We start from the raw sequence: 17389 nt of genomic DNA, 5'->3' as shown, positions 1-17389 counted from the left end.
TTCGGGTTACGAATGCTTTAGTACTTCGATTATCATGTCCGATGAGAGTCCCGGAATGATGAGGATATTCTATATGCATCCTGTTAGTTCGGTTATCAAGCGTTCACCATATGAATGATTTTTTTTATCTCTATGCAGTTTGCGAAATGCCTGATATGAGATGATGTTTATGAGAAATGAAATGAAAATCTTGTGGTCTATTAAATTAATGGAAATAATTGTTTATGATAAACTAATGAACTCACCAACCTTTTGGTTGACACTTGAAAGCATGTTTATTCTCAGGTTTGAAAGAAATCTTCCGCTGTGCATTTGCTCATGTTAGAGATATTACTTGGAGTCATTCATGACATATTTCAAAAGACGTTGCATTCGAGTCATTGAGTTCATCAAGATTATTATTAAGTCAATTATAGTTGGATATATTATGAAATGGTATGCATGCCGTCGACTTTCGATGAAATGAAAGTTTGTCTTTTAAAAACGAATGCAATGTTTGTAAAATGTATCATATAGAGGTCAAGTACCTCGCGATGTAACCAAATGTAATGTATTCATCTAGATGGATTAGGACGGGTCGCTTCAAAATCCTAACACCGTCCAACGAGCCATCAACTCTGATTAACCCGAATGATGGTGGGTTACGTTTAACCACCCTTTATGATATCATCATCTAGTATGAGGGTTGTTTACGATATTCCGGACCGGAGCGTTAAACTCAAGAAACCCTTAAATCCCTCTTTATTGTTGATCTTGCATGAACTGAACGCTTTGTACCATTTTATGCTTGATTAAATGGCGCCATTAGTGGGACAACAAAGTTAAAAGGTTTAAATATATCTTTTTACTTTATTGTTCTTACATTTTTTCGGTTTTCTTTCTCAGCTCTTGCTGTGCTGTCCATCATTTAGCTCACGGAAGAAAGGCATACGCAAGTATGACCACTATATCTTCGCGTAGAGATGGAAAGCACAAAGCTGACCAGATAGGTGAAGAGGTTACATGAATCTCTTTTCCTGCTATTTGGTTACATAACACTTCGAGCGCACCTATCGTGGTTCAGGGTTACTTGCCTGAATTCGGATACAGGATAAGGCGTTTACATATGGACACCAGTAGCAGTGTAGAAATAATGTACGAGCAATGTTTCAGACAGTTGCCAGAGATAGTAAAGAGAGGCATCAGACCTTCAACTATGGCGCTCTCTGGATTCTCCGGGGAATCGGCATGGCCCATAGGCACCCTGGATTTGAAGCTAGAATTAAGAGACGACAATGATAAGCTTAATGCGCGCACTGAAGATGTTGAGTTCTGCGTAATGCACGCACACTCCAGGTATAATGCCATATTAGGCAGAATACCCCTTCAAAGGTTTGGAGCAATACCATCAACGGTTCATGGATTGGTCAAGTTTCTGACAAAGCAAGGAATTGCTACTCTTGAGTCAAACCCACTTGAGGCACTATGCACTTCGATCACAGTAAAGGAATAGGAAAAATCAGTAAAGGAGACATCATCGAGGTGTTACATCATAATTAACCCTACTTACCAGGATCAGAAAGTGAAAATAGGGGCGGGTTTGATGAAAGAAGCAAAAGCCAAGTTGCGCAACATCCTTATGACCAACTTGGACGTATTCTGTTGGCGCGATGCAGATATGACAGGCGTTCCGCGAGATGTCGCACAACATCATCTCAACGTTAACCTGACACCTGTGTGGGAAAAGAGAAGGCCCATGGCACCAGACATGAGTGAGTGGCTACGCGGAGAAGTAAACCAATTGGTCAAGGCAAACTTCTTGTGCAAAGTCAATTATCAAACATGGGTTGCCAATCCGGTCCTGGTCCTTAAAGCCGACGGATCATGGCGCTTGTGTGTCGACTTCAAAGACATTAATAAGGCATGCCCAAAGGATAATTACCCTCTACCAGAAATTTATTGGAAGGTTGAATCTCTCGCTAGATTTCAATTTAAGTGTTTTTTATAAGCGTTTAAAGGGTACCGCCAAATCCCTATGGCGTTGGAAGACGAGGAAAAAACAACGTTTCATACATACCATGGCATATACTGTTACACTAAAATACCATTCGGACTCAAAAATGTTGGCGCTACTTATTAGCGCATGATCGATACTACTTTCGCAAAGCAGATCGGTCGCAACTTAGAGGCGTACGTCGATGACCTAGTTATTAAAAGTAACGGTGAAGAACAGCTTCTGGCAGACATGCTATAATGACCCAACCCGTTATCCAACGAAAACACTTAAATTTTTCTTTTTATTAAACAGTCCAGATTCAGAAAATGGAGCGGCGCGCCCCAGTGTGGAGCGGCGCTCCAAAGTGGCCTGTCCACTTCCCTTTTAAGCACGTTCGTAAAACACGTTTCCCAACCATTTTAAATTTAACCGATCGTCATACAACATTAAGTTAAGTATTCTAAACATGTTTTTACAATAAATCACATTTTATGACTCCGGGCCCACATTGACCCGTTTAACCATCGAATTGCAAATAATAGAATTTCGACCACATTAGTTTAACAACCAAACAAACTACGCGAGCATGGCGTTTGGGGTTTAACTACCCAAACCTAGGTCGAATCCAAAAGTAATCCACTACAAGCATCAAAATGGGAAAACATCTAATTCCCGAGCAACCCTCGCCTCTAACCACATCGTACCTAAAAAAAATGTAAACAACGAGAGGTTAAGCTAAATGCTTAGTGAATGCAATAATTATACATATACATATATAACCACCTTACTTGCAAACACTTACACAATTACCGCATACACGCTAGCAATAGTATTTGGATACCATCACAAAGTATAACGCTAAATCTCCGATACCATAAGCTAGCACACACAATAGCATATAACCTGAGTAATATAATATGCTACACTACAACACATAACCATGGTTAACCAATCGCACAAGGGAATGGTGCTTGCGAAAGACCATCGGTGTTCGTAACAACCGTTAGTGCACTTAACACGTCGTACACTAACCCAACGGGTGGCATTTTGCACATTGATACTTCACCCCGAGTGGTGTCTTAACACGTCGACACTTCACCCATGACCTTTCTTGGAGTGGCATATTAACACGTCGATACTTAACTCCGAGTGATGTCTTAACACGTCGACACTTCACTCTTCATATTACTTGGGGTGGCATCTTAACACGTCGATACTTCACCCCGGGTGATATCTTAACACGTCGTAACTTCACCTATCATACTTTTCGGAGTGGTGTCTTAGCACGTCGACACTTCACCCCTATACTTCCCGAGTGGTGTCTTAACACGTCGACACTTCACTCGTTATGTGAAATGTGGTGTCTTAACACGTCGACACTTCACTTCTCACACTACACAAGTAAATACATTATGAAATGTCCCGTTCATATCGATTATAAACGTTTCATATTAATTAGTTTCATTAAGAGGTTTTGACCTCTATATGAGACATTTTTCAAAGACTGCATTCGATTTTTAAAACAACCATAACCTTTACTTTATCGATAAAGGTTTAAAAGACATAGCGTAGATTACCAAATAATGGTAATCTAAAGTACAATGTTTACATACGACCATTACATAATGGGTTACGATAATATATTACAACAATTTATTTTCCGAATGCAGATTTCTTTAAACATCATCATACAAGCATGCTGACTCCAAATCTTGTCCTTAATTTAGCATGCAACAGCGGAAGCTCTTAATAATCAACTGAGAATAAACATGCTTATAACGTCAACAAAAATGTTGGTGAATTATACGTTTAGCCTATATGTATATCAATTTGTAATAATAGACCACATAATTTCACTTTTCATAAACATCCATCTCATATCAGGCATTTTGCAAACTGCATAGAGATAAAATTCATTCATATGGTGAACACCTGGTAACCAACATTAACAAGATGCATATAGAATATCCCCATCATTCCGGGACACCCATCGGACATGATAAACTCGAAGTACTAAAGCATTCCAAATTCCAGAATGGGGGTTGTTAGTTCCCGTAGATCTATCTTTAGGATTCGCGTCAATTAGGGGCCAGTTCCATAATTCTTAGGTTACCAAGCTAAAAGGGGCATATTCAATTTCGATCATTTAACCATAAAATGTAGTTTCACGTACTTGTGTCTATTTTGTAAAATATTTATAAAACTGCATGTATTCTCATCCCAAAAATATTAGATTTTAAAAGTGGGACTATAACTCACTTTCACAGATTTTTACTTCGTCGGAATTTAAGACTTGGCCACGGATCGATTCATGTACCTATAACAAATATATACATATATATCAAAGTATGATCGAAATATATTCACAATATTTTTTATTACGTTTTAATGATTTAAGTTTATTAAATTAGCGGTCCAACGTTAGTAATCTACAACTAGTTGTCCATAGTTAGATATGCAGAAATAAATCAATATATATTATCTCGAATCAATCCACGACCCAGTGTCTACAAGTCTCAGACTCGATCACAACTCAAAGTATATATATTATTTTGGAATCAACCTCAACCCTGTATAGCTAACTCAAGCATAACTGCATATAGATTGTCTATGTTTGTTCCAAATAATATATATAGATGGGTCGATATGATATGTCAAAACATTGTATACGTGTCTATGGTCTATCAAGGTTACATAATATGTTAGAGTACATGTATAATACAATATAAGTTAGTTAAGTTATGGTTAGAATAGATTTGTTACAAATTTCACGTAGCTACAACAAGCAAAAATATTCAATTTTGTTTTACCCATAACTTCTTCGTTTTAAATTCGTTTTTAGTGATTCAAGTTGCTATGGTTTCATAATGACCTGAAATTCATGAAACTTAACAGAAAAAGTATAAGTTTATAGTCGGAAATACTTGTTACAAGTCATTTTTGTAAGAGATAGTCATTTCAGTCAAAAGAACGACGTCTTGATGACCATTTGAAAAACATACTTTCACTTTGAGTTTAACCATGATTTTTGGATATAGTTTCACGTTCATAAGAAAATCATTTTCCCAGAAGGACAACTTTTAAATCAAAGTTTATCATAGTTTTTAATTATCTAACCCAAAACAGCCCGCGGTGTTACTATGACGGCGTATGTCCAGTTTTACGTGTTTCTAGGTTTTAAATCATTAAGTTAGCATATCATATAGATATAGAATATGTGTTTAGTTGAATTTAAAAGTCAAGTTATAAGGATTAACTTTGTTTGCGAACAAGTTTAGAATTAACTAAACTATGTTCTAGTTAGTACAAGTTTAAATCTTCGAATAAGATAGTTATATATATATGAATCGAATGATGTTATGAACATCATTACTACCTCAAGTTTAGTAGGTAAACCTACTGGAAGTGACAAGAAATAATTTAGCTTCAAAGGATCTTGGATGGCTTGAAAGTTCTTGAAGTAGAATCATGACACGAAAACAAATTCAAGTAAGATTCCTACTCGAATTAAGATTGTTATAGTTATAGAAATTGAATCAAAGTTGGAATATGAGTATTACCTTGAATTAGAATGATAACCTACTGTAAATAACAGAGGTTTCTTGATCTTAGATGATTACTTAGAATGGATTAGAAATCTTGAAAGTAGACTTGCAAACTTGAAAGTGTTCTTGAAGTTTACTTAAGTAGTTATTTTGAAAGTTGATTTAGGTTAGGATTTATGAACTAGATTGAGCTAGATTTTGTTGAAGATGATGAAGAACACTTAGAACACCAAGAGAGAACTTGAGAGAGATAAGTTTGATGCATGAAAGTGGAAAAGTGAAAGTGTTATGGTTGGTGAAGAAAAAAACATGATCCTACCCTTGAATACAAGGTTCTATTAGTTTGTATTTTTGTTAGATATTTTATGCTGGTTGCCAAATGATAGTTCCTACATGTTTAAGTGACTCATTAAGGCTGCTAAGAGCTGATCATTAAAGTGTATATACCAATAGTATATACATTTAGAAGTTGTGTGTTGTACGAGTACGAATACGGATTGAATACGAGTAAATAACGTTACTGTAGTAAATAGTGTTTTACTGTAGCAAATAGTGTTTACTATAGCAAATAGTATTTTACTGTAGCGAATAGTATTTTACTGCAGCAAAGCGAAAATTTAATGTAGCAAATAGTGTTTTACTGTAGCAAATAGTGTTTTACTGTAGCAAATAGTGTTTTACTGTAGCAAATAGTGTTTTAGTTGTACGATTATATAATTATCAAAAATTATGATGTTCGTGAATCATCAGGCAAACGGGGTGGTCAATTCAATTAATCAAGTCTTAACAAGTTGATTGCTTAACATGTTGGAAACAGCTTAAAATTTCGGGACGAAATTTATTTAACGGGTAGGTACTGTAGTGACCCGAACTTTTCCATGATTATATATTAATTGAAAACTATATTTGCATGATTAAATGTTTCCAACATGTTAAGTAATCAAACTTATTAAGACTTGATTATTTGAAATGAGTTTCATGTAGACAATTGACCACCCAAGTTGACCGACGATTCACGAACGTTAAAACTTGTAAAAACGACATGACAATATATATATGGATATAAATATAGTTAACATGAGATTATGATAAGTAAGTATCTCCATATGTATATTAACAATGAGTTATATACATAAAAAATGAGACTACTAAGTTAAGAAACTCGAAACGATATATATAACGATTATCGTTATTACAACGTCTTACTAAATACATATGTATCATATTAAGATATTGTTACACTATATTTAACATGATAAAATGATAATTATATATATCATTAAGTATGTTAACAATGAACTACATATGTAAAACAAGACTACTAACTTAAGAATTTTGAATCGAGGCATATATGTAACGATTATCGTTGTAACGACATTTTAATGTATATATATCATATTAAGATATATTCATACATCATAATATCATGATAATGTAATAATTTAACATCCCATTAGATATAATAAGCAATGGTTTAACAACATTAAATGAGATCGTTAACTTAAAGGTTTCAAAACAACACTTACATGTAACGACTAACGATGACTTAACGACTCAGTTAAAATGTATATACATGTAGTGTATTTAGATGTATTAGTACACTTTTAAAAGACTTGAAGACACATATCAAAGTACTTCTACTTAACAAAAATGCTTACAATTGCATTCTCATTCATTTTCATCAACAATTCTACTCGTATGCAACCGTATTCGTACTCGTACAATACCCAGCTCCTAGACGTATATACTATTAGTATATACACATAATAATTCAGCTCTTAGCAGTCCTAGATAGTCAACAAACATGTGGAACCAACAATTAGACAACTAGCATGACTTATGAGCAAGGAAACAAAAACAAGAACTCCTTTTAACCCCACTCACCTTCACCACTCACCACCTACTCCATTTCACTTCCAATTTTCTTCCCAATTCTCTCTCAAAACACACACACTCTTCCATGAACGTCTAAGTTACTATTTTTCCAGCAAAAATCATCAAATACAAGCTTTGGTTATTACCTATAATCATCATAAAAACAATTACTCAAGAACACATCAAGAACACTTCCAAGTTTACAAGTTTACTTCCAAGTTTCCTAATCCATTGCAAGCAATCATCTAAGATCAAGAAACCTTTGTTATTTATAGTAGATTATCTTTCTTAATCAAGGTAATATTCATATTCAAGCTTTGATTCAATTTCTATAACTATAACTATCTTAATTTGAGTAATAATCTTACTTGAACTTGTTTTCGTGTCATGATTCTACTTCAAGAACTTTCAAGCCATCCAAGGATCCTTTGAAGCTAGATCTATTTTTCTCATTTCCAGTAGGTTTATCCACAAAACCTGAGGTAGTAATGATGTTCATAACATCATTCGATTCATATATATAAAACTACATTATTCGAAGGTTTAAGCTTGTAATCACTAGAACATAGTTTAGTTAATTCTAAACTTGTTCGCAAACAAAAGTTAATCCTTCTAACTTAACTTTTATAATCAACTAAACACATGTTCTATATCTATATGATATGCTAACTTAATGATTTAAAACCTGAAAACACGAAAAACTCCGTAAAACCGGATATACGCCGTCGTAGTAACACCGCGGGCTGTTTTGGGTTAGTTAATTAAAAACTATGATTTAAAAGTTGTACTTTTGGGAAAATGATTTTTCTTATGAACATGAAACTATATCCAAAAATCATGGTTAAACTCAAAGTGAAAGTATGTTTTTCAAAATGGTCATCAAGACGTCGTTCTTTCGACTGAAATGACTACCTTTACAAAAATGACTTTTAATCTGTATTTCTGACTATAAAATTATACTTTTTCTGTTTTGATTCATAAACTTAAGTTCAATATGAAACCATAGCAACTTGAATCACTCAAAACGGATTTAAAACGAAGAAGTTATGGGTAAAACAAGATTGGATAATTTTGCTTGATGTAGCTACGTGAAAATTGGTAACAAATCTATATTAATCATATCCTAGCTAACTTATATTGTATCATACATGTATTCTAATATATTATGTAATCTTGGGATACCATAGACACGTATGCAAATGTTTTGACATATCATATCGACCCATGTATATATATTATTTGGAACAACCATAGACACTCTATATGCAGTATTGATTGAGTTAGCTATACATGGTTGAGGTTGATTCCAAAAATATATATACTTTGAGTTGTGATCTAGCCTGAGACGTGTATACACTGGGTCATGGATTGATTCAAGATAATATATATCGATTTATTTCTGTACATCTAACTGTGGACAACTAGTTGTAGGTTACTAATGAGGACAGCTGATTAAATAAACTTAAAACATTAAAGCGTATTAAAAATGTTGTAAATATATTTTGAACATACTTTGATATATATGTACATATTTGTTATAGGTTCGTGAATCGACCAGTGGCCAAGTCTTACTTCCCGACGAAGTAAAAATCTGTGAAAGTGAGTTATAGTCCCACTTTTAAAATCTATTATTTTTTTGAGATGAGAATACATGCGATTTTATAAATGTTTTACAAAATAGGCACAAGTAATCGAAAATACTTTCTATGTTAGATTATCGAACCGAATATGCCCCTTTTTAGCTTGGTAGCCTAAGAATTAGGAAAATGACCCCTAATTGACGCGAATCCTAAAGATAGATCTATTGGCCCAACAAGCCTCATCCGAGTTACGAATGCTTTAGTACTTCAGTTTATCATATCCGATGAGAGTCCCGAAATGATGGGGATATTCTATATGAATCTTGTTAATGTCGGTTACCATGTGTTCAACATATGAATGATTTTTATCTCTATGCAGTTTGCAAAATACCTGATATGAGATGTGTTATAAAAATGAAATCTTGTGGTCTATTATTATGATTTGATAATATGTAGGTTAAACCTATAACTCACCAACAATTTTGTTGACATTTTAAGCATGTTTATTCTCAAGTGATTATTAAGAGCTTCCGCTGTTGCATACTAAATTAAGGACAAGATTTAGAGTCCATGCTTGTATAATATTGTTTAAAAACTGCATTCGAAGACTTATGTTGATGTGTAATATTATTGTAAACCATTATGTAATGGCCGTGTGAAAAACGCTATATTTTAGATTATTATTATTTGATAATCGTCGTAATATTTTAAAGGTTATGGTTTGTTTTAAAATCGAATGCAGTCTTTGAAAAACGTCTCATATAGAGGTCACAATCTCGCAACGAAATCATTTAATATGGAACGTTTATAATCAATATGAACGGGACATTTCAGTTGGTATCCGAGCGTTGGTCTTAGAGAACCAGAATTTTTGCATTAGTGTGTCTTACCGAGTTTATTAGGATGCATTAGTGAGTCTGGACTTCGACCGTGTTTTTCTTCAAAAATGATTGCTTAACATTTTTTGTTGGAAACTATATATTATTAACATGTAAATATTATGTGATATAGTAATCTCTTAACGTGTTTGATATTGTGTGATAGATGTCTACCTCTAGTACAAATCCCATCGACTCACCTAATAATAATGAAGAGTCGAATATATTTTAGGAAGATTTACAAATTCCCGAAGAGGAACTGGAAGAAGAGGAACCGGAAGAAGAGGAACCGGAAGAGGAGGAACCGGAAGAGGAGGAACCGGAAGAAGAGGAACCGGAAGAAGAGGTTCTGGATGAAGAAATATTGATACCTACAGTAAATCGCTTAAATAAAAGAAAATCCTCAACCAACGGACCAAAGTTAAAAATGGTCAATGGTGTTTCCGCCGAGGTAGCGAAATATTGGGAAGATTACCAATTTTTCGATGAATCGGATCCCGATGAGGATTCTGATGATGTTATAGAAATTACCTCGACCCAATTTAATAAAGAAAAAGAAAATAATAAGGGAAAAGGTATAAAAATAGAGAAACCTGATTCCAACCCCGATGAACTTTATATGTATCGGCAACATCCGTATTTCCTAAATTGTAACAATAACCCAGGAACCTCTAAACTACCAGGTTTTTCTAAACCATTGTGGAAAACGACGGCTCGTATTAGAGGAACACCATATATCCCTAGAAAATTAGGAAAATGAACCAAGTCCGAAGAAGAAGAAACCAGTGATTCAGATTAGAGGGTTATAATCATGTTGTGTATTATATGTATTGTAATGTGCTTGTACTTTTATGTTCTATGTAAAAATTGCTTGTATTGTTTGTTAATTATCTTTTACGAATCTAATCCTTGTCTATTTTACAGTATAAAAACACAAAATGGACGTTAATGATAGACAACCGAATATTTTAGAAGACCTACCAGAGGATATGATTGATGAAATCTTGTCTAGAGTCGGTCAGAATTCCTCGGCACAATTAGTTATGGTGAAATTAACTTGTCAAACATTTGAAAGACTTTCCAGAAATGCCTTAGTTTATAATAGACTTTCCTTTGATAGGTGGGCTATATCACATTGGGGAGACCGTAAGTTACGCCGTGTTTTCTTTAAAGTGTTAAGTGCTGGGAACCCAAATGTAATTTTACGCTACGGGTTAAGAACCTATTTTGACTCAACATATCCCAACATAGGATTTCGTGAGTTAGAAAGAGCTTCTAACATGCAACATAAGGAAGCATGTTATGCTTACGGGTTAGTGATGTTCGCTTCTCACCAAAGTGAGAAAAAGAACATCGGATTACAACTTTTAAATAAAATCTTTCCACAAGTGACGGATTCAGTAGTTGGAGCGAGAAACAAGGTTTTTAGATTATTACGGGGCTGTTGGACATTACTAAACTCTCGTCCCTTTGACGACATTACAACATGCTGTCTTGTCAACGGTCACAATGGTTATGTTCCACAAGACCAAGGATGGGAAGTAGTCTTAGTAAAACCAGAATGCATGACTTGTTTCTGGACGTATGAATTACGTGTCTTTGTTGCCTTTGTTGAACGACTTGCGTATTAACTAGAATTGTCTTCGCAACTGTTTTGTATCAAAATTTTTATGTGCTATATTTCATGCTATATGTAAAATAGCGGTATTGTAAGTTTGCAAAATTTTGTATAAAAGTTTGAATGTGAAATATTATTATAATCAGTTTTTCATATAGAATTGTAGTAGTTGAATTGTGTGTTAGCTACTAAGTATGAACTTAACGGGTAGGTACTACCCGAATTAAAACTTATAAAATGCTAATATGAAGAAAAAAAGCTTTTATAAATGAGTTCATATTATGCTACGGAATACTATTGACTACTCTTAATATTCTATATGATTAACTTAATTCTCTTGGCTATTTTTGAAGGAAATGGCACCGACTACTCGTTAGAACTTGAACATGAGTGAGGAAGACTTCCATGCTTTCCTTGCAGCAAATATAGTTGCAGTACAGGCTGCAATGCAAAACAACAATAACTCAGGGTCTAGCAGTGGAGTTAACTCCACAGGAAACCGTGTAGGATGCTCCTATAAGGCTTTCACTGCCTGTAAACTTCTGGAATTTGATGGAACTGAAGGACCAGTCGGACTGAAATGATGGACCGAAAAGGTCGAATCTGTGTTTGCTATAAGAAAATGTGCTGAGGAAGACAAGGTAAAGTACGCCACGCATACCTTCACAGGTACTGCGTTAACATGGTGGAATACCTATCTCAAACAAGTGGGACAAGATGCTGCTTACGCACTACCGTGGTCAGCATTCAAACACTTGATGAACGAGCAGTACCGTCCCAGAAACGAAGTTAATAAGCTCAAGACAGAGCTTAGAGAATTACGAACGAAGGGATTCGATATCACCACATACGAACGATGATTCACCAAGTTGTGTTTATTGTGCCCAAGAGTGTTCGAAGATGAAGAAGAGCAGATCGATGCGTTTGTAAAGGGGTTACCAGAGAGAATTCAGGAGGATGTGAGTGCAAGCGCGCCCACTTCAATGCAAAAGGCAAGCCGAATGGCTCACAAACTTATAAACCAGATCGAGGGAAGGATTAAAGAGCAGGCGGCCGAGGAGGCCAAAATGAAACAAGTCAAGAGAAAGTGGGAAGAACCCAGTGACAAGAGTCACAATTTCAACAATCAACACCACAATCACAACCACAATCGCACCATTTTTCGCAACAACAAACGCAACAAAAACCATTCCAACAACAACAACTACAACAATCATCCCAACAACAATACCAACCGCAACAACAAAAATCCCAACAACAATCTCAATAACAACACTGGTAATCAAAATCAGAAAATTCCGTGTCTAAGGTGTGAAGGGTACCATCCAACTACTTTTTGTCCAGCAACATGTACTAAATGTAATAGAAATGGTCATGATACAACGAAGTGTGAAATTCAATGGACTATCGGGTAAAGGAACAAGTAATGCCCACATTATTTTTTATGGTTGCGGGAAGAAGGGCCACTACAAAACTGCGTGTCCAAACCAGGGAAATAATAATGGGCAAAGCCGTGGGAGAGTTTTTAACATTAATGCGGAAGAAGCGCAGGAAGACCCGGAGCTTGTTACGGGTACGTTTCTTATCGATGAAAAACCTGCTTATGTTTTATTTGATTCGGGTGTTATGTTTTATTTGATTCGGGTGAGGATAGAAGTTATATGAGTAGAGATTTTTGTGCTAAATTAAGTGGTCCATTGACGCCTATGAATAATAAATTTTTACTCGAATTAGCAAACGGTAAATTAATTTTGGCAGATAAAATATGTCGGAATCGAGAAATTAAACTGATTAGCGAAATGTTTAAGATCGATTTGATACCAGTAGAGTTAGGGAGTTTTGATGTGATAATCGGTATGGACTGGTTGAAAAAGGAGAGAGCGGAAATTGTATGTTACAAAAATGCAATTCGCATTGTACGAGAAAAAGGAAAACCTATAATGGTGTATGGAGAAAAGAGCAGCGCGAAGCTAAATCTTATTAGTAATTTTAAGGCGCAAAAACTAATAAGAAAAGGTTGCTATGCCATTCTAGCACACATCAAAGAAGTCAAACCCGAAGAAAAGAACGTCAATGATGTTCCCGTCGCAAAAGAATTTCCCGATGTATTTCGGAAAGAATTACCGGGACTACCTCCACATCGATCTGTTGAATTTCAAATAGATCTCGTACCAGGAGCTGCACCAATAGCTCGTGCTCCATACAGACTCGCACCCAGTGAAATGAAAGAACTCCAAAGCCAACTACAAGAACTTTTAGAGCGTGGTTTTGTACGACCAAGTACATCACCATGAGGATCTCCTGTTTTGTTTGTCAAAAAGAAGGATGGTACATTCAGGTTGTGTATCGACTACCGAGAGTTGAACAAACTTACCATCAAGAATCGTTATCCACTACCAAGAATCGATGACATATTTGATCAACTACAAGGCTTGTCAGTTTTTTCGAAGATTGATTTACGTTCTGGGTATCATCAAATGCGGCTGAAGGAGGATGATATTCCAAAGACTGATTTCAGGACGCGTTACGGTCATTACGAGTTTATGGTTATGCTGTTTGGGTTGACTAACGCACTAACTGTGTTCATGGACCTCATGAACCGAGTGTGTGGACCATACCTTGACAAGTTTGTCATTGTTTTTATCGATGACATACTTATTTACTCAAATAATGATCAACAGCACGAAGAACATTTGAGAAAAGTGCTAGAGTTGTTGAGGAAAGAAAAACTGTACGCTAAGTTTTCAAAGTGTGTATTTTGGTTGGAAGAAGTTCAATTCCTCGGTCACATAGTGAACAAAGAAGGTATTCAAGTGGATCTGGCAAAGATTGAAACCGTTGAAAAGTGGGAAACCCCGAAAACTCCGAAGCATATACGCCAATTTTTAGGACTGGCTGGTTACTATAGAAGGTTCATCCAAGATTTTTTCAAAATAGCAAAACCCTTGACTGCATTAACGCATAAAGGGAAGAAATTTGAATGGAAGGATGAGCAGGAGAAAGCGTTTCAATTGTTGAAGAAAAAGTTAACTACGGCACCTATATTGTCATTGCCTGAAGGGAATGATGAATTTGTGATATATTGTGATGCCTCAAAGCAAGGCCTTAGTTGTGTATTAATGCAATGAACGAAGGTAATTGCTTATGCGTCCAGACAATTGAAGATTCACGAGCAAAATTATACGACTCACGATTTGGAATTGGGCGCTGTTGTTTTTGCATTAAAGACTTGTAGGCACTACTTATATGGGGTCAAAAGTATCATATATACCGACCACAAAAGTCTCCAACATATATTTAATCAGAAACAACTGAACATGAGACAGCGTAGGTGAATTGAGTTATTGAATGATTACGATTTCGAGATTCGTTACCACACGGGGAAGGCAAATGTGGTAGCCGACGCTTTGAGTAGAATGGACAGAGAACTTATGCGGGTAAAAGCTATGAATATAATTATTTGTACTAACCTTACTACTCAAATAAAGGAGGCGCAACAGGGAGTTGTAAAAGAAGGAAAGTTGAAGAATGAAATACCCAAAGGATCGGAGAAACATTTTAATATTCAGGAAGACGGAACCCGGTATAGGGCTGAAAGAATTTGGGTATCAAAGTTTGGAGATGTGAGAGAAAAGGTACTTAAGGAAACACATAAAACCAGATATTCAATACATCCCGGAGCGGGGAAGATGTACAAAGATCTCAAGAAACATTTTTGGTGGCCGGGTATGAAAGCCGATATTGCTAGATACGTAGGAGAATGTTTGACGTGTTCTAAGGTCAAAGCTGAACATCAGAAACCATCAGGTGTACTTCAACAACCCGAAATCCCGGAATGGAAATGGGAAAACATTACCATGGATTTCATTACTAAATTGCCAAGGACTGCAAGTGGTTATGATACTATTTGGGTAATAGTCGATCGTCTCACCAAGTCAGCACACTTTCTGCCAATGAGAGAAGATGACAAGATGGAGAAGTTTGCAGTACTGTATTTGAAGGAAGTCGTCTCCAGACATGGAATACCAATCTCTATTATCTCTGATAGGGATGGCAGATTTATTTCAAGATTCTGGCAGACATTACAGCAAGCATTAAGAATTCGTCTAGACATGAGTACTGCCTATCATCCACAAACTGATGGGCATAGTGAAAGAACGATACAAACGCTTGAAGACATGCTACGAGCATGTGTTATTGATTTCGAAAACAGTTGGGATCGACACCTACCGTTAGCAGAATTTTCCTACAACAACAGCTACCATTCAAGCATTGAGATGGCACCGTTTGAAGCACTTTATGGTAGAAAGTGCAGGTCTCCAATTTGTTGGAGTAAAGTGGGGGATCGACAGATTACGTGTTCGGAGATAATTCAAGAAACTTCCGAGAAGATCATCCAAATTCAACAATGGTTGAAAACCGCCCAAAGTCGATAAAAGAGTTACGCGGATATTAAAAGAAAAGACATAGAATTTAAAGTTGGAGAGATGGTCATGCTTAAGGTTTCACCTTGGAAAGGCGTTGTTCGATTTGGTAAACAGGGGAAACTAAATCCAAGGTACATTGGACCATTCAAGATTATAGATCGTGTCGGACCAGTAGCTTACCGACTTGACTTACCGCAACAACTCGACGGGGTACATACTACTTTTCATGTCTCGAATTTGAAGAAATGTTTTGCTAAATAAGATCTCACCATTCCATTAGATGAGATTACAATTAACGAAAAACTACAATTCATTGAAGAACCCGTCGAAATAATGGATCGTGAGGTTAAAAGACTTAAGCAAAACAAGATACCAATTGTTAAGGTTCGATGAAATGCTCGTAGAGGACCCGAATTCACCTGGGAGAGTGAAGATCAAATGAAGCTGAAATACCCTCACCTTTTTCCAGAAGATGCGTCAACACCTTCAATAGCTTAAAATTTCGGGACGAAATTTATTTAACGGGTAGGTACTGTAGTGACCCGAACTTTTTCATGATTATATATTAATTGAAAACTATATTTGTATGATTAAATGTGTCCAACATGTTAAGCAATCAAACTTATTAAGACTTGATTATTTGAAATGAGTTTCATGTAGACAATTGACCACCCAAGTTGACCGGCGATTCACGAACGTTAAAACATGTAAAAACGACATGACAATATATATATGGATATACATATAGTTAACATGAGATTATGATAAGTAAGTATCTCCATATGTATATTAACAATGAGTTATATACATAAAAAATGAGACTACTAAGTTAAGAAACTCGAAACGATATATATAACGATTATCGTTATTACAACGTCTTATTAAATACATATGTATCATATTAAGATATTGTTACACTATATTTAACATGATAAAATGATAATTATATATATCATTAAGTATGTTAACAATGAACTACATATGTAAAACAAGACTACTAACTTAAGAATTTTGAATCGAGGCATATATGTAACGATTATCGTTGTAACGACATTTTAATGTATATATATCATATTAAGATATATTCATACATCATAATATCATGATAATGTAATAATTTAACATCTCATTAGATATAATAAGAAATGGTTTAACAACATTAAATGAGATCGTTAACTTAAAGGTTTCAAAACAACACTTACATGTAACGACTAACGATGACTTAACGACTCAGTTAAAATGTATATACATGTAGTGTATTTAGATGTATTAGTACACTTTTTAAAGACTTCTAGACACATATCAAAGTACTTCTACTTAACAAAAATGCTTACAATTGCATTCTCATTCATTTTCATCAATAATTCTACTCGTATGCAACCGTATTCGTACTCGTACAATACCCAGCTCCTAGACGTATATACTATTGGTATATACACATAATAATTCAGCTCTTAGCAGCCCTAGATAGTCAAAAAACATGTGGAACCA

The 17389-nt window shown here is 35.3% G+C and overlaps 1 protein-coding gene across 1 annotated transcript; it reads left to right on the top strand.

Annotated features, from left to right (window-relative positions):
* The first annotated feature begins 678 nt into the window (after nt 1-678).
* LOC139849182 (uncharacterized) lies at nt 679-1987 on the top strand. Its single transcript, XM_071838845.1, has 4 exons — nt 679-773; nt 886-997; nt 1064-1459; nt 1553-1987. Exons 1-4 carry the CDS (start codon nt 679-681, stop codon nt 1985-1987), a joined length of 1038 nt encoding a protein of 345 aa, XP_071694946.1.
* The last annotated feature ends 15402 nt before the right edge of the window (nt 1988-17389 follow it).

The sequence above is a fragment of the Rutidosis leptorrhynchoides genome, chromosome 5 (assembly GCF_046630445.1).
Source record: "Rutidosis leptorrhynchoides isolate AG116_Rl617_1_P2 chromosome 5, CSIRO_AGI_Rlap_v1, whole genome shotgun sequence".
Classification (NCBI taxonomy): Eukaryota; Viridiplantae; Streptophyta; class Magnoliopsida; order Asterales; family Asteraceae; genus Rutidosis; species Rutidosis leptorrhynchoides.
Note: the sequence above shows the minus strand (reverse complement) of the source record. Positions and strands in the feature narration are given on the sequence as shown.

Bases quoted from the DNA above. Each gene is read 5' to 3' on its own strand.
- LOC139849182 (XM_071838845.1), top strand. From the start codon at position 679: ATGAGGGTTGTTTACGATATTCCGGACCGGAGCGTTAAACTCAAGAAA. The intron at 774-885 runs GTACCATTTTAT...TTTCTTTCTCAG, and splicing joins TTGCATGAACTGAACGCTTT to CTCTTGCTGTGCTGTCCATC. The intron at 998-1,063 runs GTTACATGAATC...ATCGTGGTTCAG, and splicing joins CTGACCAGATAGGTGAAGAG to GGTTACTTGCCTGAATTCGG.